The sequence below is a fragment of the Ciconia boyciana genome, chromosome 7 (genome assembly GCF_034638445.1).
Source record: "Ciconia boyciana chromosome 7, ASM3463844v1, whole genome shotgun sequence".
Lineage (NCBI taxonomy): Eukaryota > Metazoa > Chordata > Aves > Ciconiiformes > Ciconiidae > Ciconia > Ciconia boyciana.
Genome location: NC_132940.1, coordinates 66228506 through 66253550, shown reverse-complemented (window position 1 = coordinate 66253550; position 25045 = coordinate 66228506). Strand labels below are relative to the sequence as shown.

The 25045-nt window shown below is 51.7% G+C and overlaps 1 protein-coding gene across 3 annotated transcripts in view; it reads left to right on the top strand.

Moving 5' to 3' along the window:
• The first annotated feature begins 3882 nt into the window (after window positions 1–3882).
• Window positions 3883–25045, top strand: part of KCNAB1 (potassium voltage-gated channel subfamily A regulatory beta subunit 1) — a 75481-nt gene continuing 54318 nt past the window's right edge. For 2 of the 3 annotated variants that reach the window (XM_072868077.1, XM_072868074.1), the window contains exon 1: window positions 3883–4154. In XM_072868077.1, coding sequence (XP_072724178.1) covers window positions 3883–4154 — 272 coding nt within the window. Of the gene's footprint in view, window positions 4155–7521; window positions 7764–25045 lie in introns of those variants that run through there. The other variant, XM_072868075.1, reaches the window with a different exon arrangement.

The following is a 25045-nucleotide window of genomic DNA, read 5'->3' as shown; positions in this document are numbered from 1 at the left end:
AGTTTTAAATGAGTTTTAGTAGAGTTGCTGGAGAACTACTGGCTCAGAATTGGTGTCCTGCGTTCCTTTAATTTGGAATGAGGCAAAATAAATTTATTGTGAAGAAGATCAGGACAGACTTTCCTTGCGTAACGTTGTGAGGCACTTGTTGACCAGCATGCAGGCTTAACTGAAATGAACATCCTGATAGAAAACTGCTTAAGAGATTTTTAAAAAAACTTTAAAAATGCAAACTGTGTGAAGTGTACGACTTCATCATGGGATCCTAATGCTTTTCTGAGCAGAAAACATCTACTGGAGGTTTTTAGAAACGCTTCTCTTATTCACATCTGAAAAACAGGAGGTTTGACTAAAATGGTATCTGAGCCAGAGGAAAATGGCTCATTAAATGAATGTTTTTTGGAAAATGGAATATTAAACCCGTGTTCTGATCCCAGAGGTGGTGAGGCTGGTGTTACGGGAAAGCTCTGCTTTAAAACTGGCGACACAAGCAATGTTGTTTGGGGTTTTTTAAAGGCTGTTCTGTACCTCCGCGCTGCTTCTTGTTGCTGTAACCTCCCTTCGCTCCAGACAGCTCGGGATTGTGCGTTTAATACAGATAAGTGCAGGGCATTACGCTCGGCAGCGGAGAGATTAACCCACCCGCGCGGGCTGGGCACGGAGGGACTCGGGGGGGCCGTGCCGTGGCTGGGGGCCAGCTCAGCCCGGGGGCCAGCTCAGCCCCGGGGCCGCTGGCCGGGACCTGCCGTGCCGGGGTGGGCGCGGGGGGACCCGACCGGCAGGCGGGAGGTGGTTTCCATATCGTGTGCCCAACTCTAGGGACAGCAGCTGGGATGAAAATCAAATTTTATAAAGCGTTTTAAGAAGAGCTATAGAAATTTTCAGAGCCTGGAGTACGAGTGTTAATAAGAAGTTATAACGCGTAATAAGTCGCTGGTACAGAGCTCACAAACATGTTTGTATACGTTTACACGGTGTATGAATAAGTTAGAAATACATAATTATAATCAGAACAGCTTATTACTGGGGCCAATGATTGCCTAGAAAAGGCAGTCTAAAAGGAAGGAGTGTCCCCAGCCCCACGCAGGGGTCAGTCTGAAGCTTCCCTCGCCGGGGCACTGCGCCCCGGCCCCGCGCCCCACGGCCGCCCCGTGGGTGTGGGGTGAGGCACCCCCGGCGCTGCCTGCTCCCCTCTTCCCCTGCGGGAAGGGAGCTCCTGCAGAACTGGTTGGCGATTCACCACCGGCCCTCATCCGGGGAAGAAAACAGGGAACGACTCGTCCTGGTCCAGCAATGTTGCCGGTGGGAGGCTGGTCTGCGAGTGCCCAGCGGGAGGGGGTTCCTGGTGCTGCGGAGGGCTGGGCGAGGGGCTGGCGGGGCAGAGGGCTCGTCCCCGCGGGAGATGCCGCGGCCGCCCCGGGGAGCCGGGCTGGACGTCCGTGCCGCTCCGGCACGCCGTGGTCACCCTTGCCCGGCGAGCTGCTGAGGAAGCCGAGGATTTCAATACAGGCGCAGAAATGTGGCATCAATATTTAAAGCCAGCTGGCTAGCTTCGCTTTCAGGAAAGCAATCTTTCTGCATTTTTTATACGGTGAGCCAGGGTCTCCTTACCTGCCAGAATATATAATCATCCAAGGGACGATACCCGATAGCGTTACCTACCTAAGTGGGACATCCCGGGAACATCTCCCCTCACAATAGCCTGCTGTATGACCAACAATGCTCCGTTTAGAGAGGAACAAATTGTCAGCATCTGCTTTTAATTTCGTTTACTTTTAAGGTGACTGATACCTTTTAAGGTCTTTGGGAGCAAGGGTGTCTCTGTGGTTAAGGAAATGATAAACGCAGAAGGCTGAGTAAGCACAATGTGCCTTTTATGCAACTGCTTAAGAATTTTATTTTGCTTTTGTTAGCCAACTTCCAAGTGAAAGAACGTGAAGAATCTTGTAAGGCTTGAACTTATGTATCTGTAAAATAAGTATGTATTACTTCAGCTGCTCCGGGTTGATTTAAAGGCTTCTGGAGTTGCTGGAAACCTTTTCCTTTTTGGGAAGTGCTAGAAAGCTTAATGACAAATGAGGTAACATTTTAGAACAGGCACAGAACGAGAATTTGTTAACAGCTCAAATTTTGAGTCATTTTTCTAGAGTTTTGCAAAATTTCCAGAGAACGTTTTAGTGCCGTCTCTGCTAAATAGGTCGGATAACCCCAGTTTCTGTGGCAGGTAAATTTTATAGGACTTCTTCCAAAAGCGAATGGAACCGCTTTCTTAAAAAGCACCTAAAAAGGGCTTTTTTTTTTACTGCGGGCGCACCCTGAAAGGCGGCGAGCTGGCAGAGTGCTGGTGCTGCGAGCGGGACGATGCCCACGCCGGGCTGCTCGGGGGGAGCACGGCCAACAGCCCCCACCCAGGACCCTGCCTGCTTCAGGGGGTCCCCGGCTCCCGAAGGCTGGGGGGACCCGGCGGAGGCTGCCCGGGTGGCCGGAGGCTGGGGGGACCCAGGTCCAGGAGGGGTGGCGAGAGCCGGGCCGGTCCCGGCTGGCCGAGAGGGGACCCAAGAGTGGTCTGGAAGTGCCTGGAGGGGGGAGAGGAAGGCGGTGGGTCCAAACTCTCCTGGGGAGCGGCAGGTGGTAAGGCAGGGGACGCCGGCCACAGCTTTGGGTCCCGGGAGCTTTGGGATGGACGTTGGGAAGAGCTTTTTCAGCAGAGGGTGGTGCAGCGTGGGAAGAGGCTGCCGGGGGGCTGGGGGAGTCTCCAGCCTTGGGGGTCTGCAAGAGTCGGGTGGGAAAACTCATCTAGGGCTGGTGACAGAGCTGCCGTGAGGGGAGACCGGGCTGGAGACCTCCAGAAGTCCCTTTTCCCTGACCCGGTGAAGCTCTTTGTGCAGCCCCCGCATCCCTCTGCAACTGCTTGCCAGTTGCCTTTCCCTGCGAGACGCACACGTCCTCCGCGATTACGCTTCTTCTCAATGCCATGGCTTTAAAATCCTGCTTGTTGTTAGAGGGCTTTTTTCCTCTTTGCCTGCGTCTCTCTCCAAACAAGGATATGTTTGTGCTCCTAAAGTGGCTGCTGTGATTAGTGCGGTAATCTCCGTATCAGCTTTTACATTTCAAACCAGAGAGGAAAATTAATTCTAGTGTCCACTCCTTTCGTACGTTTTCCCGAAACGCCGTTTGCTCAGCAAACAAATTAATCAGGAAAAGTCATAACTTTGTTCTCCTCTTGCGAGTGATCAAATCCCCAAATTTCTACAAATCCCTTGGAGAGTGGAAGTTCCTGCAGGACAGGGCGACCCGAGGAGCTGGAGCACTGCAGGTGGGAGGAGGAGGAGGAGGAGGAGGGACGGAGCAGCCGGCTCAGCTCTAACGCAGCCGGGTCGGGGAAGACGCTGATGCTCCGAGGCCGCGTCCGGCAGGAACCGCGCTGCAATTTGCTCGGGCGAGCCCACGTGGCTGCGGGTTTGCCGTCGAGGGGAGCACATGCGTGACTTCACCTACGCTGGCTGGAGCCCTCCCATGTTCACAGCTTTAGTGAGCTGGACCTCTTTTTCCGCTACGATCCATCTAAGTACCTTGTTTTGGACAAGTCCAGTTTAGGCGTGCCACTTTGCACGTGTTTATATGCTGTTTTTTAAGAGCTGTCCTCCTTAGTCATTGCAAAACGAAGCCTGCCGGCAAGCGGGAAGCTGCTACAGATGTTTCCATGAGAAGGTTGCAGCTCTTCTTTCTGGTTAAGCTCCGCAGACACATATCTAATTACAGCTTTGCGGCCGGCATGAGGTTATAGAGGGAGGAAAGCGCGTGCTGAAAATCAGTTTAAATGATTTGAGGGCAGCGACTTAGTGCCGGGGGTGCCGTCTTCGCACCGAGGCGGGACGCAAAATGCTGGCGGCACGCACGGGAACCGTGGGGAATAAAAACGCCGAGGAAGCCCTGAAGCTGAGGAAGCAGTCGGTGCTTTCCCTGGGGAGCAGGGAGAGAGCCCTGAAGAGCTCCTCGGAGAGCGGGAAGGAGGGCCGAGCCCGGGCCGGCCAGCCGCAGCAGCGTGCCCGGCGGCTGGCTCTGCTGCGGGAGCTGGAGATGAACTGGTACCTGCGGGTCTGCGAGCTCTCCCACGAGTTCACCATCGCCTACACCACCGGCATGCCCCACAGGTACGTACCCCCCTTGCTGGTCAGGCAGTAGCAATTTGCACCCCAGTAGTAATAATAATAATAATAATAATAATAATAACAACAACAACGACGACGACAACAATTATAAAATAACACCACCAACAACAATAATAGAAAGCTTTTTGGCTTTATGAGTCTGACTTTTCTGATTATTTGGGTTTTTTTTCCCCTGCACTGTGATGGATGTGTGTTACAGCGCTGAAAATTCTGCGAACTTGTTTCTTAGTTTCCGTAACTTCTTCGGCACAAACTGCCTGTGGTTATTCAGCCTTATTTCTCACCAGCTCTTTTGTCCAAGCGGCTGTAATTTCGTTGGAATTTCGTTGAAAAGCTGCTGCTGCTGTGCAGGGACTGTGCAGGTGACAGGAGAAAATGGCAGGAAAGCCTTTGCTGGGTGCTGCTGGCCCCGGGTCCCCATCTCCCCCTTCCCTCCCCGGGCCGGGGCAGCGGCGGCGGCGAACGAGCCACTCGGGAGGTGAAACCTGCAGCTGCTGAATTTCTAATTCCATCGATCTTAAATGTCGCAGCCTCCAGAATCTGATCTTACGCCTTTAAAAAAAAAATGTAAGGGGATCTCGGTATTAGTGGAAATTAGACGTGCGACTCTAATCTCCTGCGCCGAGTAAGACCCTCAATGAAATAGGAACCTAAATAGGAATTGCCTGGCGTTGCTGTCTCGGTCCCGCTGTCCCCGAACAGCGGCATCGAGGGGACGGGGCGGCCGTGCTCGCTCGGGGCAGTTTCGGGGACTGGCAGAGGGAGGACGTGGGGTTTGTTCACCTCAAGGGGCAGGGCTGCTGCCAAAGGGGGTTGCAGCGTTTTGCCCAGCGATGCACAACTGCACCCGTAACAGCGGGGATTTCAGCCGAGAAGTCGGGTGAGCTCTTCCCTAATCCCGGACAGGAGGGGGATGCCTGAAGTGCCTGGCACAAACCGAGATCTTGCAGACGCACAGGGATTAGAAATTAATAAAAATATCATTAGAAGAAAAATTAGGAAGAGGACAACTGAAAGGAAAACAAGATCACAGAATCACAGAATCGCACAGGTTGGAAAAGACCTTTAAGATCATCGAGTCCAACCGTAAACCCAACACTGCCAAGCCCACTACTACACCACGTCCATAGATAAAACCATGAGAGATGAAGCAAGTAGTTATTAAGTGCAGAAATGTCTAACAAGCACAATGAAGGGAATACGAGTGGGTCTGTAGCCTAAGACAGCAATTTCTTGGGCACAGTGCTCACCGGGCACACCAGCCTCTGGTCAGGCACCTGTGGTCTTAAAAGGGGCTATAAAAGCAAAGCACTGGGGAATAACTTCTGGGAGAACAAAGTTTCTAATGATGCTGATGTATACAAGCCCCTAAAACTCCAAACCAGTGAAACTCTTATGTCTAAAAAATGCAGAAGAGCTTGCAGAAATATTTCTTTGCCATTAGTTCTCCTTGCATTATAGATGAGGAGCAAGCTGGATCTGACAGGAGGTTAAAAAAAGGGGGATTTCTTTTAGGAGCCAGGGATGAGAGTGAATAAGGGGAGAAGTCAGGAGTTCCAGCCGGACAAGCCGTGCTCAGATGAAGCTGCAGACCTGTCCACGCCTGCTGCAAGGTGGCTGCAGGGGAGGTCACAGCTCCAGCCTTCGGTGGTACGCTGCTGGGGGGGAAATACGGTTCCTACGGGGCTGGCACGGCTGCCAGCGCAGGGCACGTTTCCCTCTGTTGAGGGTACTTGTGTTGCAAATAGGAGAGCTTGAAAGCACTGCCTGCACCCCGCCATTGATGGTTCAACTTGGGCAGCACCATGAGAAGGGGATGCCCCAGCTTTGGGCGGCAGGGCAGGACCCCCCCACCGCCCCAACCGGGGACATCGGGGACATCGGGCTCTATTAGTGCCCTCAGGGCCCCGACACAACAGTTGCAGAGAAAGAATAACCGGGTAATCCAAATGTCCATGCCAAACCCCACTCTGTGACATTGAATTATAATCTTTTAAAATATGTTCTGGGTTTGGGATCAGTCTTTGTTTATCTGCTTTGAAAGATTTAAGGATTAGTTGAGTTCATGATACATCCATCACTCGATTATTTAACTTATTTTTCCAATGTATTTGGGATTGAAATGGCAGTCAGAAAATGGGTTGAGTTTTAAGATAAAGAGCCTCAGAAATCTGCCTGCATGGTGTGTATCGTGGATTGTCATGATTTGCTTGCTGGGAGCTGGTGTTGGCCAGAAAAGGTTACTGTGGTCCTCCTGGATGTTGTCTTGGCCGGAGGGTGCTGGACGTCCTCGTGCACTGGCTTTGGTGACGCCGCGCAACCTGTGCTGTTTCTCCCACCACCCCTCAGGGATGAGGACCCTGAGAACCAAAGACTTTTTGTTTGCTACTTAGCACTGGTGAAATAACCGTTTGTGGCTTTGGTACGTTTATTTTTAGGCACTGTGCTCAGACGTGTACCTGTGTCCTCGCCTGCTGCCCTGTGCCGAGAGGCACCCGGTTCTGCGGAGCTGGAGGTTTTGTAGGCATCTTGGGGGCTTTGCCGGCTCCCCTCCCGCAGCCCCTCTCCATCCACGGACGGGCTCCTGCGGGGGCACGCAGCCTCCCGAACGCTGGTGCTCCTTCCCTGCCCCAGCTCTGATGCCTGTAGCTCATTCCTTTCTCAAGTATTTCCCTTGTCTGTTTGTTTTTAGGTTATTTTTTTCTTCTTGGCGTTTGACTTCTCCGTAGCCTTTGTTTTCTAATTAATTGTCGAAGGCCCGGGATGCTGCAGATACTGGGGAAGTTTAGACAGGGTAACCTGAGCTGTGAGAGTTTACAACGGACTGTGAGAAAACAAAATGCTTTAATGACTTGCATAAGAGATGCTTGCAGCATTCATTGGTCCAGGCCAAGGCCTGAAATAAACCCTGTGAGAATATTTCTTTTATGTTTATTGGCCTTGGATTGAATCCCAAACAAATATTTCTCCTTATCTAAATATAAGACCTGGGAAACGGGGTCGGAGCTCTATTCCCACTGGCAGTCCTTATCCCGTGGAGTACTTGACCATTATAGGTTTCAGCAGACAAACAGGGTTGCTGATCTTGGCCGGAATCCATCCTGGGCGTCGATTAAAACGAGCCAGTTGCAATAATATAAAGAATGGCTGGGAGAAAAATACTGCTCCGCAGTCCTGTGCAACACCGTCCTGGGCCACACAGCCCAGCTCGTGCCGTCTTGTACTGGCGGGAGCGTGATGGCACCGGGCTCGCCGCTCAGCAGGCCGTAGGGCGCGAGTTCCTCAGGACCCCACGCTCCAGCATCTGCTGGGCATTGAGGGTCTCTCTCCGCAGCTCCACGCCTGGACCATGCATTTGTACAAGCCCGCCTGTGCGGATATCCCACCCCACAAGCCCAGCCTGCAGAAGCCGAGCGAGCTGCTCCTGAAAGGTAAAAAGCAAAGTGCGGTTCCCAGAGCCTGCCCTCCCGCCACGGGCTGGCCGGGGAAGCTGAGCCGAGCCGCTGAGCTGAAGCAGCTGGAGCAGTTCCTGCACCTGCATGGGCTGTCGCTGCAAGAGACCGTCCGAGCCGAGACGGGAATGAAGTACAGGTACTTCTGCGTGTCCCCTGCTGGGTACCTGGTGGCTGCCTGTTTGGTGGCAATCAGCTAAAACTATGGGAGACTTGACTGAGCAGCCTGTGCCCGCCTTCAGGCAGGCTTACGAAACCCGAGGACGTTGTCTGCTTTAGTAGCTTTTCTTCTCTAAGTTTCCTGAGCACCAGAAGAATGAGCACGACTTTGAGCAAAGCTAAATGCATGCGACCTATGCTCTTAAAACTTTGAATTTGATCTTTCTCTTCTAACATTAGTTGTTTGTGTCCGTCTGCTGAACTGCCTCTTTCCAATTTGGGTAAAAGTATTTACTCTTTCTGATGTTTTAATGAAAACTCATTTATTTATGTGCACTAAAGGGGTAACGGCTGACGGGCAAAACAGCAAACATGGAGAATAGAGGTGGTGTGACTGTGGCTGGTGCTTCGATGTAATGTCTGTCCCCACTCTGCCCTAAAACTGGAGCAAACGGACCGAAAGCCCGAGAATGAGAGTCTGGCTGGGTTCAGGCTGTGAAATACATGTCTTCTGTGTTAGAAAGAGTGCGCGAGGGAGAGGACCTCGGCCATGCAGGGAGCTGGGACAGCCTGGGGAAAGAGGGTGTAGGCTGGGGACGATGGGTGAAGAAGACATCGGGGTGCTTAGTCTATCGGTTGTCATTTTGTTTTGTTTCAAAAGAGGTTAAGTTTAAAGGGATGACATCCCATATGGAAAGTAGATACATTCTCTGTGCTTCTAATCAAAGAAAATTTTCTTCAAAACATTTGCTTTCCCAAGAGATTGACTTTTGCCCATGGCCGGTCTGAGCTTAAAATTGAAATAAGACAACAGGGTTACTATTTTTATGGGAACAGCGCAGTTGTGTCACAGCTTTAGCTGCTGGCCGGGGAAATTTGTTGTTTGGAGGCACCGTCCAGGGAGGACCAAGTGTGTAAAAGAAGTGCTTTGGAGCCAGCATCAGAAGAAACGGCAAAGGGCTTCGTACCTCTGCTCTGCCGGCGCCGGCTGGGAATCCTTGGAGCAAGTTGGGGTTACGCAGCCTTGAAAGCCGATGTAAATAAGCAGAGAACTGAGCCCACAGTGTCTGAGTGATGAAAAGGGAAAACGTCCAAAGGCAGTTGAAGGGCATCCCAGGGGATGCCATGCTCCGAGCGGAGCTATGATAGGAGTAATCCCCGGCGTCACCCTGGTTAGCGGGAGCGATGCTGTCCCCGAGCGAGATACTCTGATTAACTGGGTTTGCGGATCTGGAAGCTTGCCTCCCTTCGAATGAGAAATTCTTTTGCTCCCCTTCTGATGATCCTAATCTCACGTGGCAGTTGTGTTTGAAACGGTTGGTGTTAGTATGCACACAAAAATTCCCATTTATCTTATTTCTCTGCTAGTTCTGCACTTTCTGTGGTGTTGGTCCGCTCCAGACATAGTTTAACACTTCCTGCGCCCTCGCTGAGAGTAACGGCGTAGTCACCCAGTGTTCCCATAAAGCAGTTATGATCCGGTGTCTGAAGTTTCCTCCACAGGAGATGATCCTGCAGACCCCCTGATGTACAGACACCTCCCTGACACTGAATCTGGCTGCTACCGACTCAAAAATGCATTGGTCAAAATTCGACGGCAATGTTCGTCTCTACGTGCTGCTGCACAGAAAACGTGCCCAGCCTGGAGGAGAAAACCTGCAAAGAGGCTGGGGAGAAAACTTCTGTAGGGATGGATACCCAGTCCCGGGTGCACTGGAGACTGAGTTTTGAAGTCCCAGTAGAATGTAATTAATGAGATATTCTGGGATTGTCTTGTGCTCCGGAGGCAGTTGGTGTTGGCCTTGAGGCTTTACCCCGTGCCAAGGGCCATGATTGCACGCTCAGCTCTAGCACGGGCTCTCTGCAAATCTCTTCGTACACCCCTCTGTTTCTCGGCTTATGAAATGGAGTGGTCTTCGTTCATCAGAGCCTTTAGTCATGGCAAAATAAAGCATACCCCTAATTTCTATTGAAGCTGATGGATTCAAGCGTATGCTTAATTTTAAGTATGCGCATTTTTCATAGTGGACAGAAACAGCTATAAAATACTGCGTTTCACATATACCCGGGAGAAGGAAGACTTCTGCAGGAGAGAGGGCTGTGCAGAGGGCTCTGCTGCAGGGCGGGAGGGATTTTCCAGCAGTCAGCACTGGCTGCTTTCTGTAGATTTTGGCTCTTCTAGTTTTGTTGTGAGCTTGAACGTTTTCTTTTGCAGCATGACTTGCGTTGCCTTCCAGACATTTCTTCAGATATCTGTAGGTCTAGTCTGAAGACAGCCCAATAAAAAACTCCTTTTTTATTAAGAGCTATTTAATTATGTGTGGAAAGTAGTGAATTCTTAACAAGAAACGCTTACTAAATACACATAAGCTGGTTTATTTATAGGATGATTAGTTCTTTTTCCTTTCATTGCTTTAGCAAATACAGCTTAGTTCAGCCTATTACTGAATAACTGGAAGTGCAGCAGTGCATGAGCTTAGTTTGTTTCTGACACCAAGAGTATTTCTCTCAGATGAAACGCCATTTACAAAGCCAAATTGGTGTCGTCTTATCCAACGGGGTGTTCGTTGCACGGCTTCCTTCCATAGGCACTTTGCTGGGGTTTGAGCTCTTAAAGACCAAACTATGTGAGCTGGGTCTGTCCTCACGGCTGGGAAGCTGAGGCTGTGAAACTTCTCAATATTCTGCTCATGCCTGGCTAACATAGCGTCTCTGCGCTTGGGCAGCTGCAGTTTGAGAGCCCGAAGGTGAAATTTTATACGTCTACGTCTGCAAAAGCACGCAGGCAACTTTTTGCAAAACATGCTGTTGGCAAATGTTATAGGTGGAAAGTATCTATGGAGGTCATGGACTCCCGAGGTGCTGCTGGATTAGCCCACGCAGCAGCCTTCTGAGCTGGGGGTATAGTTTTCTATCCATAGTTTATCTATTTTATATTTAGTCGAGGTTTCGTTCAGGGAGGGTGAATTCTTCCCACAGCACACCAGCCCTTGGCAAACTTGCTTCATTTCGAGCGAGCTCCCCTGAGGCTGTCCTTCAGGAGTTCCTGCATCCTGAGAAAGCGCCGGGATGCTCTACCCAGTTTACGTTGCTTTTGTCGGTTAAGCTAATGAAAAACTTGAAATTTAGGATTGTCATGCTGAAGCTCTTGTACGAAGCCTGGCCAGCAGGTAGCCCTTTGCAGGACAGGCTGCTTTTTCTTTTCTTTTCTGATTGCAATGGGAAATGTCACCGACGCAGAGCGAGCGCTCAGCCGGTGCAGCAGGGAGCTGGGCACGGTGACCGTGGGGAGGAGAGGGCACCTGCAAATGGTCAGAGGCAAACTGATGGTAAAACCCGCTGTCCTGGTTTCGGCTGGGGTAGAGTTAATTTTCTCCCTAGTAGCTGGTACAGTGCTGTGTTTTGGATTTAGGATGAGAATAATGTTGATACCACACTGATGGTTTAGTTGTTGCTGAGCCGTGCTTACACTGGGCAAGGGCTTTTCAGCTTCCCGTGCCCTGCCGGGCACACAAGGAGCTGGGAAGGGGCACAGCCAAGGTAGTTGATCCAAGCTGGCCCAAGGGCTATTCCAAACCATATGGCCTCATGCTCAGTATAGAAACTGGGGGGAGTTGGCCGGGGCAGCGATGGCTGCTGGGGGACGGGCTGGGCATCGGTCAGCGGGTGGTGAGCGGTTGCATCACTTGGTTTTTCCTGGGTTTTGTTCCTCTCTCGCTCTCTTGTTGTTTTCCTTCTCATTACAATTTATTATTATTCTTTTTGTCCCAGTTATGAAACTGTTCTTATCTCAACCCACGAGTTTTCTTACTTTTGCTCTTCCGATTCTCTCCCCCGTCCCACCAGGGGGGAGTGAGCGAGCGGCTGCGTGGGGCTTCATTGCCCACCGGGGCCAAGCCACCACACCCACCCGCACTCAGCTTTTTCTTTTCCCCCAAATTACTCGCAGTCTCGTTTGATGCGTGAGGAGGAGGAGGAGGTGGCGCGTGCTGGTGCACGGCAGGCAGAGGTGCTGGTAATAAAAATATTGCCGTGACCAAATAGCTGATATCTCTTAATTCTGAAAAGTTAGAATACTTACTGTGGCTAAATACAGCAAGAGGAAATACCAGAGAGCTCAGAATGAATGTTGTTTTTCAATTACGTTGTTATTTACTTTCTAAGTGTTACTAGAGATCAAACACGCTAACCTTACTAGAAAGGCTCTCCAGTTCGGTAACCTCACTGAGGCACTTACGGCACTTGGGTATAGATTCAAATCCTGAAGTAGCGATAGCTTTTGCTGAGTACCAGGGTTTTGTGGTGGCCCCTGAAGGCACTGACCAGCATGGGCAAAAAGATGAAATACTCCTGCAGAAGAACGATTGCTGAAAAGTCCCCCCCATCCCTGAGTTATGTCCACTTGCGGTAGACACAAAGGCAAACGCCGTGTCGGAAAATTTAATATGCTTAATAGTAAAATACTGGGTTTTTTATAAACCTCTGGGAGCTGACATTTCAGACCCTGCAGTCAGGGCTGGCCATCCCATTTCAAACGGACCCAGTGAGCTGGGCTACAGAAAGCAGAGGGCTCCGAGGGATGGGATTGTCCCTGCACCGGGTGATTAAACAGGCTTTTAGCTTAGGAAAAAGATGATTGACGGGGATTACAGCAGATGCGTTTAAAATCAGCACCAGCCTGTAGCAAGCCGCTCTGTCTCCCATAACGCAGGAACCGGGGGGAATGCGAGTGCCATTTCTGGACAACAGGTTTAAAACACAGGAAACACCTTCCCTGCATCTTGTAATGAAACTGGGGGACCCGCTGTCATGGGGTGTTTTGGATGCTGAAAGTATGAGCGTGTTCAAATGTTATTAGGTATCAGGCAAGGCCATCAGAGGCTATTAAATACCAAGGGGTGGATTTAACCTCCCGCACAGCAAAGTTTTCGATGGCAGACGGCAGAAAGCCAAGGGGATCTATCAGGAGTGGCATTACTGTATTTCTGTTCAGTTCCTTATCATCTTTTCTCAGCACCCGCTCCCGGGGCATCGTCTGGGCTGCGTGGCTGATCGGCAGGGATGCTTTGCTCTGCGCCGGCGCGGCTGTGCAGCAGGAGACGGGTCAATGTGCAGGGGCTGAGCAGGCGGATCGCACTCTTCGGCCCTCGTCCCTTCTGGGGTCGTGTTTATACCCCCACAGGGCTACTACAGAGAGAGGAGTTTGGGAATGATCACTTTGCCATAGCTGCTTTTCCAGGCTCCCTTGGTCAGGCTCGTTTCATGCATCGAAGCTTTAAAATATCTAATCTTTAGATGGCAAAATATACGAGAGCACTCGATGTGGTCCTATAATCCTGTGCTGTAATCCCGTCTTAATCTGCTCCGTTCAGAGCCCGCTTGCATTATATTTATTGGGATATAGTTTACAGCGTTAATGTTTTCCCTGTTTCCTGTGCAGATTGATCTATAGAGCTGCATCCTGCTGTGTCCATTTTTAATAGCCAGCGTAATTTAGAAGTGTTTCATTTTTTTTTTTCTTTAGTCTGTTCAAACTGTAGTGCCTGCCAGCCAGTGCAGTGGTGATGGCAGACATTCCCATGTCTGTCCCTTTTCCAAATGATTTCAGTTTCCACTTGCTCCGTGGTTTTGGTGTTTTGCAGGGTTCTTGCCCATAGCATGCACTAATGGGAGAGGATGGGATGAAAGCAGGGGACGTGTGCGGGTTAGGATGTGAGCAGCGTGTCCGCGTGTGTGTACGCTGTTTGTAGCGTGGTATTTCCTCCTTGAAGTAAGAAATCCCATTTTACTCCTTCAAAGAATGCCACATACGCCTGTGTGCAGCGTGAGCCCCATCTCCCCGGCTGGGTTTCAGCAGGAGGAGCTCTTCAGCTGCTCCTACGATGCCGGCTCCTGCTCCTGCTGCTTTCTGCCTTGCTGCCATCGCCAGCGATAAACACGCGTGTGCGCGCCTGCACACACGTGTACGCACGCACACGTGCACACACGCTTCCTTTGGCAGTATAAAGTCCTCAACAAAGCCACGTAAAAGCTCAGATCACCCTGCCGGTACGTCCAAGGTTATTCACACCTTTCCGTAGCAAGCTCCCCGTGCCGTAGGTGGAAGACAAAGCAAATTTTGTCCTCCCAGTTCACCACCGCAGCAGTAAGCCCCAGCTAACCCTTAGCTGCGTGCAGAGCAGCAGCTCCGGCGGGTGCCCAGCAGGAATTTGCACGCTTGCTGCTGCTTTTCACGCACCTTCTGCTCCTGTCAAACTTCAGCTCGAAAGCCTGCGCTGCCAGATGCTGAATAAATCACCAGCTCCATGGGCAGGGTGCTGCCTGCTGAGCTTGCTCTCCGCTCCCTGCCGCGGCACCAGCGGTGCAGAGCACATCCAGCACCTCTCCAGGGGGCTGACTTGAAAGTTTGGGATATCTATCGGTATATTTATATACAGGTTTGAAGTCTGCAGTCTGTGTGCGTGCCCTGGGATGAAACTCAGTCCACGTGGTCTTGGTTAAAACAGGTTTTATCTGGGAGTCTTTGGGCCGACTTTGGGATCTGCTGAGATTGGGACCTCGCCGTACATCACACTGACGCAAGCTGCTGAACGGTGGATCGCTGGGGGGCTGAGTTTAGGAAAATGCCCGCTAAACCTCCTCTAGCAGCTGTCAGGTTGCTGGTTTGTTTCAAGGCTCCATCCTTTAGGAAATGGTCTTAAAACCGGGCTCTGGCAAGGCTTTGAAGAGGTTAGCTTCAATGCCCAGCTGAGAGCAGGTCTCTGTATCACTGACCGCGGTGTGTGCTCCGGCAATGCTGACTCTGCGCTTCTCATCGCAGATGGCCGTGGTTCAGGTGGAATAAAAATGGATTTCAGTCTTCAACACAAAGCCAATACCGATGCAATCGCAATTCTTTTGCTTTGTTTAATTGAAGTAAATAGCCACACGTGATGGTAGCTGCTCTTCCGACAGCTTCCCCCCTCCCTGCAGGTTCTCCTCCTGCCCCCTGCCCTCCCTCCCACTGCAGGGCTCCCAGCACGAGCAGAAAATGCCCCTTTTCAGCCCCGGCAGCGCAGGTCTATGGCCCAGTTGGTGCTTAGAGAATTCCCTTGATTTTTCTCTCTTGGTCATTAACCCTAGTTTGTACGCTAATGGCTATTAATAGTGAATTTTCATTGCATTCGGAATCTGCAGGACTTGCAAGCTAGGGTAATGTAAAGAGGAAACTTTCCTGGAAATGTGATACTTTGTCCAGTCCAGCAGATGCCAAAGACAAAACATTCAGGATAAAAAGTGTCCTTCTGAGGCCTGGGGATATCGGGAAGAATTTGGCAGAGTCAAAGAGTAAGTGTCTGAGAGGAGGCAAAGCTGCAACGTGATTCCAATCAAGCTTAATTTTAACAGAGAGCTGTCGGGCACAGGGAGCCCTCGTCCTCAGGCTGCAGTTTTCTCCTCTTCCTCAGAATTACTCCAGCATCAGGAAATAGTTGCCAGGTCAGGGAAGCGGGTGGAGGTTTAGGTGGAGGTTGATGCCAGCCCTGCAGGAGGGGACGTCGGCTCCCGGGGTTCCGCTGCGGGGCTGCCCCACGGCATGGCTCCAGCCCGTGGCTGCTTCCCAGGACCGACTGCAGTAAATAACACGGGAGTAACAAATGGGAGTAACAAATCTAACACGGGGCAGAGCTGGAGCGTGTTCCCCGCAGCGGGGCCGGGCTGGGGGATCTGCTGGGGGCTCTGCTCTAGGTACTTCTAGCTATACCTTCTAGTGCTGTCTGCTGTTAAATACTAGGCGTGACTACAGTATTTCAGGGTGCTCCTTCAGTCAATAACTCTCCCGTCCTCTGGGCAGCCGCTCATGCTGGTGCACGTACGAATGGGTTACGTGGGCCCTGGGAGCACCGGCGTCACCCCTGCACGCTCAGCAAGTGATGGAGCTCAGCAGGGCCATTCTTTGTGCCGGTCTTTCAATCGGAAGTTGCTTTTTTTACACTTTCAGCAAGTCAAAATGATCAGCTGAAATGTATTTTTATTCTTCCCTGGTTTTCCCCATGCTGAGGTGACCACCCTTCCGTTTCTGCCTCTCCCCACCGGGCAGAGGCGCGCGGGGGGACTGCAGGCAGCCAGGCTCCCCCAGCTTTGCCGTCTGAGCTGCCGTGGAAGGCAGCTTTTCCCATGGCTAAACTGCCTGCTGCAGACCTGCCACTGCCTGATAAGCCTTTTTGTTTGTTTTCAGCGTGCCTTTTCATAGTTGCTTGGCTTCATCCCTGTCCCAGAAAGACTCCAGAAGACGACACAGCGTTTCCGTAATTCCAGTAGCACGGTCGCTATTTTTTCCCGGGGTGTTTGTGAAGTACATGGGGTTCCTGAGTGTGTCCAGATAGGCACGGTGGGGCTGCGGCGGGAGCTGCTTATCCCGGCTGTCCAGCTGCAGGTGGGGTGAGCAGAACCCCCGCCAGCCCTCGGTTGCCCGTCCCAGCTGGGGTGATGAAATGCACATTTTTCACTGCAGAAAAAGACCCCCCATAGATTGCACGACTAATTATTCTTTTCCCCTGAGGACCTAATGAGCGGTTATGCATTTGGCAATAGGTAACGATCCTCTTGCAAATCTTTTTGTTAATTAAATGGGCACCGTTCCAGTATGAAAGTGGTTGTTCGATACCATTTGGGATGCGCTCGGAGATCAGGGACTACTGGCCTGGCCAGCACTGGCCCTGGGGAGTACAGCGGATCCTTGGCTTGGAAGTGCTTGGCAGTGCTCGGAGATCACCTGGAGACTTGACAGCGCCTTGCATTTAATTTAGTAAAATTACATTATGCTGCCCTGGGGTACATTGTGCTCCTGCCTCAGGTGCAAAAATAAAAGTTAAAAAGCCTTTGCAGAGGGCTCTGGAAGTGAAAAGAGCAATATTTTTCCCCTTAGTCCAAAGGGAGCGGAGGGAAAATGAGGGAGCTGAAGAGTTCCCGCAGTCCCTGGCTTTTTCCCAGCAGCAGCGCGCTCTGCCCGCACCGCTGGGCAAACACAGAAGGGTCCCAAAGCCTGCTCCAGCCAGACCTCCCGGTGGGAGAAGCCGCCCTGTTCAGGTGCAAAGCAGATTCCAGAAGTCCCGAAATGATAATTTTTTAACTAGCGATGCAGGCTAGTAACTAAGTCGCGGAGGAAGTGCTGATGCAATGGTTTTTGCTGTATCACATTCCCTGAAGAGGAGCCTGGCGGTGTGAAAAGGCAATGATAAAATTAATTGGACTGAAGATCAGTTCTTAGTAATCTGCTGCATTTCAGCAGATGACATGGTTCTGGGTGATGTGATAATTCTCCTCAATGACTAATTCCAACAGATGCTTCTCATTATTTTGGGAGTGCTGGTCAATGTGAAGAGTTTTCTTTCCCATGCAGGGAGGGAGATCTTGTGCCAGTTTTGCTGGATGTAGCTGATGGGATTCTTATCCCGTGCTGCTCACTTTAATAATTAGAAATGTTGTTGCAGCTGAAAGAGAGAATGTCAGAAGAAGAATTAAAATTCTTTTAAAAAAAATACTATTTGGGAAGGTGCTATTTTAAGAGCGCTTATTATTCGGTATTGGTTTACGTAAGGTGATCGCCGATGGAGACGCTGAGCTTTCATTTAGTTTGCTCACAAAAGTGCAGGTCCCCACGCCGGCCGGAGAAGGATGCAGCTCCAGAGAAAGCCAAGGGTTCCCAGGTCAGCGGGCCGTTTGCTGACGGGGTATCTGTTGGAAGAAAGTCTTGCAGACAACTCAGTCCCCGGTAGCTCGCCTTTATTCCGACCCTCTGCCAGCTCATCTCAAAGAGTCAGAAGTTGTTGCGGGATAATTAGTCACCCATCTGCTATAGCGCATCCCGGAAAAGGGCAGAATGGAGTTGTGTATTATTCAGCATCCAAGACCGAGACCTTAGCAACATATTTCTTCATATAAGTTAATTTAGAACTTCACGCTGTTACAAGTAACGCTTGGGTGATATTTGACGTGTATGGATAACAGAATAATATACATAATCGCCTCAAATCTCCTATTCAATAAGCACAGACAAGTTGGAAGAACATAACTGGGCTGAGCGTTAATTGGAATAAATTTAACCGGCAGGTTAACCTGGGAAAAATCTGCATTTTCTGTATGTGTGGGCTAGAATACAAGTATGGCAAAATGGGAAACCACTTGTTTGCCACGAGCTGCCAGCCCTCAGTGCGTTTCTCTAACTCTTCACTTTCCTTTAACTATTTTCTATTTTTATGGTAGAAAAACTGGCTGCAGTAGAAAAGGTGTAGTTGTTGTTGAACACCTCCTGCGGGAGGCTGGCTCGTGGCCGGCAGCTGCGGGCCGTGCCCGGGCAGGCGTTAGGGCCAGCGTGGCTTCCTCCGGTGCCCCCGGCCCGGGCTCTGCCCCGCCGCGCAGGACACGGGAGGACGTGCGGGGCCCGATGCCGCTTCCCTCGAAAAACCCTGAAGTACGACAGAAGCGAGAAAAGCGTCGAGCAACCCGCGGCCACGCGCCGTCCGGTGTCCCTCAGCCTGGCACGACAACCCCGGGCGCCCGGGGACATCGGTGGGCTCCCCGGGACCGCGCCGCTGCTGCTGGGGATGCTCCTTCGCTCCGGGCCCAGGATGCAGTGCTCAGTAACCAGGGTGCCCGCAGCAGGGGCTGCAGCCGTGCCTGGGGGGAAAACAACCAAGAAAACCTCTAGTACTGTGCAACGGAGCTTTGTGCAGCTCTGAGTGTTTTAATCATGTTTAATCATGTTCGATGTGCTACAATTCATTAAAATAATGGCCGTTTCTGGAGCCCATCTTGTAAGCCACTGGCTTTCAGTCATCTGAGAAATGAAACGGATCACATGGACAAATTAAATTACCTGGTTTGGAGTGGGGGGCAGTGCAGCGGAGAGGGCAATAGGCAATATTCTGGGGGATGTTTTCCATCTGCAGGGATAAGCGACTGATTAATTGAATTGTGTGCCCAGTAGGTTCCATCCTCTTTGTAAGACACAGAAAGCTTCGGGTCTCAGTTTCAGTATCGATTCTTTCACGTTATATTAAGTGACAATTTATTTAATATTACGTAGAGCTGGATAACTATGGCAAAGCTCTTGGGTAGCAGGCGGCTCCCTCGGTGCCCAGGGGCTGTACCGGGGGGTGCTGTCGGCTCTCGGTGGGTGCTCCTGGTGCAGCCGATGAGCACCCGCAGGGCTGGCAAGCGGGCACCTTGGGCACCCGGGGGGATTGAACATTAGCTGGGAATTTGTTCATGAGTTCCTCGTACAGATTGCATACATCATATAGAAATGCATGCAAAAAAAAAAGAAAAGGAGGGCTCTGAAACCGGGTGGGTTTAGGAAGTTGGAACAGGTGAATTTTCTCCTTCGGTGCTGCTTATTTTTAAAGGCCCATTTCTGCAGGGCGACCCGGCGCAGCCTTGGCGAGGCCGTAGCCCAGGGCTTCTGCTCCGGGGGCTCAGCTCCTGCGCGGGCAGAGCGGCAAACCTCGGCAGCGCTGCCCGCAGGGAAGCCGGCTCACATTTATTGCCCTGCTGGCATCTGGCTCAATTCTACTTAGAACTAAGCAAAGCTAGTGTATTTTTCATGCCAGTTTTGATTCGTTTATCGTTTCGTCACATCCTGAAGAATCTGTAACGTGACCATGGGGATGACCCCTGCAGAAGAGCAGGGCCGCGTTTAGAGCTTTGCACAGCGTGCCTTCCCGGGGCTGGGGCGACGCTGCCTTATTTATACCCTGGCCTTCACACGTTGCACGTGCTAGCAGGGCCAGCAGCCTGGCTCCGTTTGCCTGCGTTGCTCCATGCTCTTACGCTCCCGGTTTTGGTCCCTTCTGGGAGGACGGAGCCCTCGGAGCCTGGCCGGCGGGCGCAGGGCTGGAGCTGGTAACAGATCTCGTGTGCTATCAAAGGCAGCCCGGGCTGGGTGCTGCAGCCAGCCTGGCTGAAAACCTGCCAAAAAGACGCGTTTTTAACTAAAAAACATTTAATGAGAATTTTGATCAGTCTTCCTCAAGTCCAATTACAAATGCAAATTAAGTTTTTCATGTGGAACCAGTTAAGATATGACGACTGTTTGCTAGATAAGTGCAGTGCTTTTGTTCTGCAGCTCCTTTCCTTGCCAAGCTTCCAGCGCTGTTGTCAAAAATAAACGTTCCTCGTGGGTTTAGATACACCCTGAAAGAGCTACAAATCGCTGTGGGGTATTTAAAAGAGCTACAAATCGCTTTGGTATTTAAAAACCGTTTGGATGAGGTGCTCAGGGACGTGGTGTAGTGGTGGGCTTGGCAGTGTTGGGTTTACGGTTGGACTCGATGATCTTAAAGGTCTTTTCCAACCTATACGGTTCTGTGATTCTGTGATTCTGTGATTCTGTGGGGTTCGCTGCTGCTGCTTCAGACGGGAGCGGTCCTCAGCTGAGCGGGTGAGCATCCCACTGCAGCAGGGCCTTGGCTGTTAATTGAGATTAATGGCACGGCAGCCCTTTGGGGAGATGCATCCTAACGCCAGCTCCTCCGGGGCTCTTCTCCCCGCTCTCCTGGCTGGCAGCGCTCCTTAGCTTGCGAGTGTCCACAGCAGCCCAATTTACAGAGATGTAACGGAACTGCTGCAATCATGAGTAATTAGCCCAGCAGGAAACCTGTTTTCAAACAGCTATTGAGATGGAGTGAAATGGCTGAGAGATGCGCAGGGGTTGTATTTATAAGCGGAGCTTTTATGGCCCAATGAAACTTTTATTGGGACATAACACAGAATTTCTCTGAGTGCGTCCTGCTGTGTTGTGGAAGAATTATCGTGCAGAAGTCTGAAAATCATGGATTTGGGACAGTATATTAAGGTAATTCTCATGAAGGGTGGTCTTGAAGACTACTGCCTAAAACGCCTGCACTGGCTTTTGGAAAGGCGGCTGTGGACAGACTGCGGTGGCTGTAGTGAGACCCGGGCTGTTAGATAACATGAAGAAGGGCAGATTTCGGGTGGAGAAGCTCCAAGGGCAGAACTCTGCATTCCCCGGACCCCGCTTCTGGAGCAGGATCCTGCCGTCACCGCGCTGCCGGCTGAATTTTTAGTGCTTCCATGCAGCTTTCTGAAGTTCGGCTGATCCAATTACGTTGCATGCAAAGTCCCGCTGAGCACCTGTCAAAATGTCCAGCGTGGTTAAAACTCTATCGTGAAGGCTGAAATCATATTTTTAATGTGTCTCTAGCCTGGAAGCGGTGACTTTTTCCATCCTGCTGCATCTCACCGGTCCCCGGTGCTGCTCTGGCCACGGGTGCGGAGTGCAGATCCCTTCCCCGTAGGGAGCAGAGGGAAAGCTGCCGGGGTCGAGGCAGCTACAGGGTGAAACAGCGGCTGGTACTTAAGGGCTGTGCTGCATTTTACACCCAAGAGCCAGGTTAGGTGCTGCTTTTGCTGGTGTGCAGGGTGCTGGTGGGGTCTCCTCTGCAGACGCCCGGCTGAGGTCCCGTAAGGCAGCGCCGAGAGCTGCTGTCAGCCTGGCCCGGCTGGCTGCCGGCGGGGAGAGGCTGTGTCTGTGGCACCGGGAAAATGGTTCAGACTTTGCATTTAATATTGCATGTAACTCTGCAGTGGGGATGCAACGCCTGTTATTTGCGCTGCCGTAGTGAGCGATGATAACCGTAAACTTCTGCTTATGCGTAGCGTTGCGGTGGCATTGGGAACGACAGCAGCCGGAGCTGCGTCCCCCTCCAAGAGCTCTGCGTGCCTGCCCGCAGCGCCTCGGGGAGCACCCACGGGGCTGGTGGGGATGTCAAAGCGCGCTGGCCCAAGGGGTGCCCTGGAAGAGGTGGGGCTCAAACACCCAGAAACCCCCGGCAGGAAGAGCACACGGCTGCTTTGTGCTGCGAGTAAATGCCCTTTACCTGCCAGGGGCAGCCGTCTGAACGCTGCCCTGGGGTCAGCACTAGCCTCGGCCGAGGGCTACGGGCACACAGCCCCCGGCAGGCAGGTTTGGGGGTGCTCGGGACCCCGGGGCTCCTCTAGGTTCTCACCCAAGGCACCTTGCTGGGTGGCACCCGCTGTCCCCAGCTCGCAGGAGGTCCCCAATGCCTGGCAGGGACACCGGCCACCCACGGGGCTTGGCAAAGTCCCTCCACGGGCCCTGCGAGAGGCTTGCGGCTGCACAAGCGTACCCTGCTGCGAGCAGCTGGTGCTCTCGGCGCAGCCCCCAAGCGCACCGGAAAGTACCATTAACAACCCCCCCCCCATATGATATGTATGCAGGCACAACTTAAACAAAAAAATAGCTAAACTGAAAATAATTTTATGCATTGCTAAAAAGGAAGGCTTCTAGCAAAGAAACTTTGCAGAGAGGCTCGTCTGACGTTGGTGCTGACGGGTGCTACGCTCGCTGCTGTATTAAGTTGCTGCCTTCTCTCAACATTGAAGAATTTCGGTTAAAGAGCTTAAACCGGCTGAGATGGCATCATTATTGGTGACCCGGATCGCTGGTTAGCATGCAGGGATGTGGCTTTACGTAACTGGCTGCATGTGGTTGGTATCCAGCTCTCCTCCATATTGCAACCTGCAGCCGAACACCGCGGCGCGTCTTCCGCGGCGCGTGAACCTCCGACTGAAATACGGTGGCAAAGTACGTCGTGATTCATTGAGAACATCCCAGGGTCGCTGCCCGGCTCACGGCCCCCTCGTGTCCTTGCAGATGTGCCAGTCCTGCCTCCCTTCCAAAGCAAAAATGGGTTGTTTGGCGTAAAGAGGAGCCGGGTAGCTGCCGGGTCCCCGCAGCGGAGAGGGGTGGTGCCCACCCGCCCGGGCACGGAGCCGCGGTGCCTCGTCCCGGGGAGATGACTGGGATGGATTTGTTTTATCAGCTCTTCAGGTTCGTTTTATCAGCACCCAAAATTTAAAAGACAAATTTGTAAGAAATTAAGGTTAAGATGGAGAAACACTCAGATTATTTATGTAAAAGATGAGATTTTTGTATAGATTAATACAAATTTCCAGTTTTTTTTAGGTAGAAACCTGAACTTCGCAGCTGGTGATGAAAAAAAGCATTTTCTTTTCTAAAAAGCACTGAAAGGTTTTACCTGGTAAAGCATGAACGGTGCAGGGATGGAGGCAGAGGCAACCTGCGCTACCTTTTACCCCCCGCTCACCAGCCGACCCAGCCTCATTGCCCGTCCAGTTTGTGCGTATTGTTTAATTAACGTACGTGGCTATCGCAAGTACAGCCTGCTGCTGAGGTCTGAGCCCAGGAAAGGCACGGAATTAAGACCTGCCATCTTAAAAGATTGACAGAGCCTGACAGAATTTATATGCAGCATATTGGTATTACCAAAAATACAGGTTTAGCTGGCAATCAGCTTAAATTTAATGAAATTAATGAGATGCTAATTGATATTTGTGCAGTGAACGCTCTGCTTTGGTAGAATGGCACGGCAGAGTAATTAGTGTAAATAGCCTCTGTCTGCAGCCGTCAAGAAGCAAAGTCTCAAGCCAGACTTGGCGTAAAGTTTCAAAGTTGCTTCACCAGAAGGTGAAATTTAAAAAAAAAAACCCAAACCAGAAAGAAGCAAACAGGGCGTTCACTCAGCTTGAGCCGTGCCAGAGGGCCGGGTCTGCATCAGCTTGAAATGTTTCATCCAACCCAGACCAAAGGACCTCATTTTATTTTCATATTTTGGGCTGCACAAGCATCTTTTTCCCCGCCTGTCACAGCAGGAGCCGTGCTGCTGCCCGGCCCCGGGGAGCGGAGAGCCTCTGCGGGGAGCACCGGGAAGGGCTGGTCCATCACCCGCTCCGCTCCACGGCCCCAGCTCCCCTCCGTGCCTGCCCAGGGACCAGACCGCGCCTGAATAAAGTGTTCTTTACCTTTTTGGAGGTGTCCATTCTGCTCGCCGCAGCGATGCGCGTCGTCCTGCCCCTGCAAGGTCCTGGGCAAAGAAACTGTCCAGGGCCTGGAAACGTGTGTTTGTGTAAGAGCTATAGAACATCTCCTGGCTTCTGCGCCTGCCTAGAGAGCATCCTGCTTGCTGTAGGTCTGTGTTTGGCTCTTGCCTTTATTTTGAACCCTGGGATGGATGCAGCGGCTCCCGGGATGGGGGCTAACGGGGATCACAGTAAAAGCAAAGCCAGCGTGCTCATGAGCATCTGTGTTAAAACAGATTTGCTTGATGAAGCATTTGGAGCAATTTATTTAATAAGCGATTGTCATCTTCCTCAGGGGGGAAATGCATACGTACGCCTTGCCACGTAGCTGCCTCTGTAGCGGTTTGGTGGCACGGAAGCGGCACGGAGAGCCTGGCCAGAGGCTCATGGCTGAGCCTGAGCTGCCACCGCACCCCAGCACCGTCCCCCGCCGAGGATGTCACGTACCTCTCGTTTTATAAGCTCAGGATTTTCATGATACAAAATTATGTTGTTCAATGTTTTAGTCTAGAGGTGATTATCTTGTTCCGGGAAATGAAATAAATCCCGTATTTAAATACATATTTCTTTTGCAGAGACTGTAACCCCTCCAAAGTCACCTCTCCCTGGCCCTCCCCTGGCACCCGAGGGCATGGGCAGCCGTGGCCTTGGGGACAGTGCCCAGGACCTGGGTGACAGTGACCTGGGCACGTCCCCAGGACCAAGTCACACCATGCGAGAGTGCTGGCAGAGCCAGCTGCTGGCTGCAACGGGAACTCTCAGACACGTATAGAACAAGATGTAAAAATACGTCTTCTCGCACTATCCGTGCCCAGCAAGAGGATGCTGTCTGCCCATCAGAGAGAGAAATAATCCTGGCTTTGTCAATCTTGCTTTGGGCTCTGAAATGCAAAGCTGGGCTCCAAAAGCCGAGTGGGTGCTTAGTCTGCATGGGGCTGGCCGTGCTGCCAAGGCAGAGCCCTGTGGGTGCCACCACCGACGCTCCAGCCGCGTCCCCCATCCCATGGAGACACGGAGGACGTCCTGGGTAAGGCCCTGCCGTGGGGCACCGTGGTGTCAGCAACCCCGTGGCTTGTGCCCGCAGATGACACACTCTTGTCTGGGTATTGAACAGAGTTTATTGGTGATCTGTAATGCCAACTCACCGATTAGATGTCTGGGAACGCTCTCAAAGCTAAATCTCGTGTCTGAGACGGAGCCTTGCAGCAGTTAGTTCAGCTAGTTGTTACTTAGCTTTCTGACTTCCACCCCACGGATCAGCCCTGCCCTCCCTCCCTCCAACCCTCACGCCAAGGGGTCCGTCTGCCCCGAACCCACGCCTGAGGGCGAGTCCAAGGGGGCTGCTCCAGGCTGGGAGTTTGT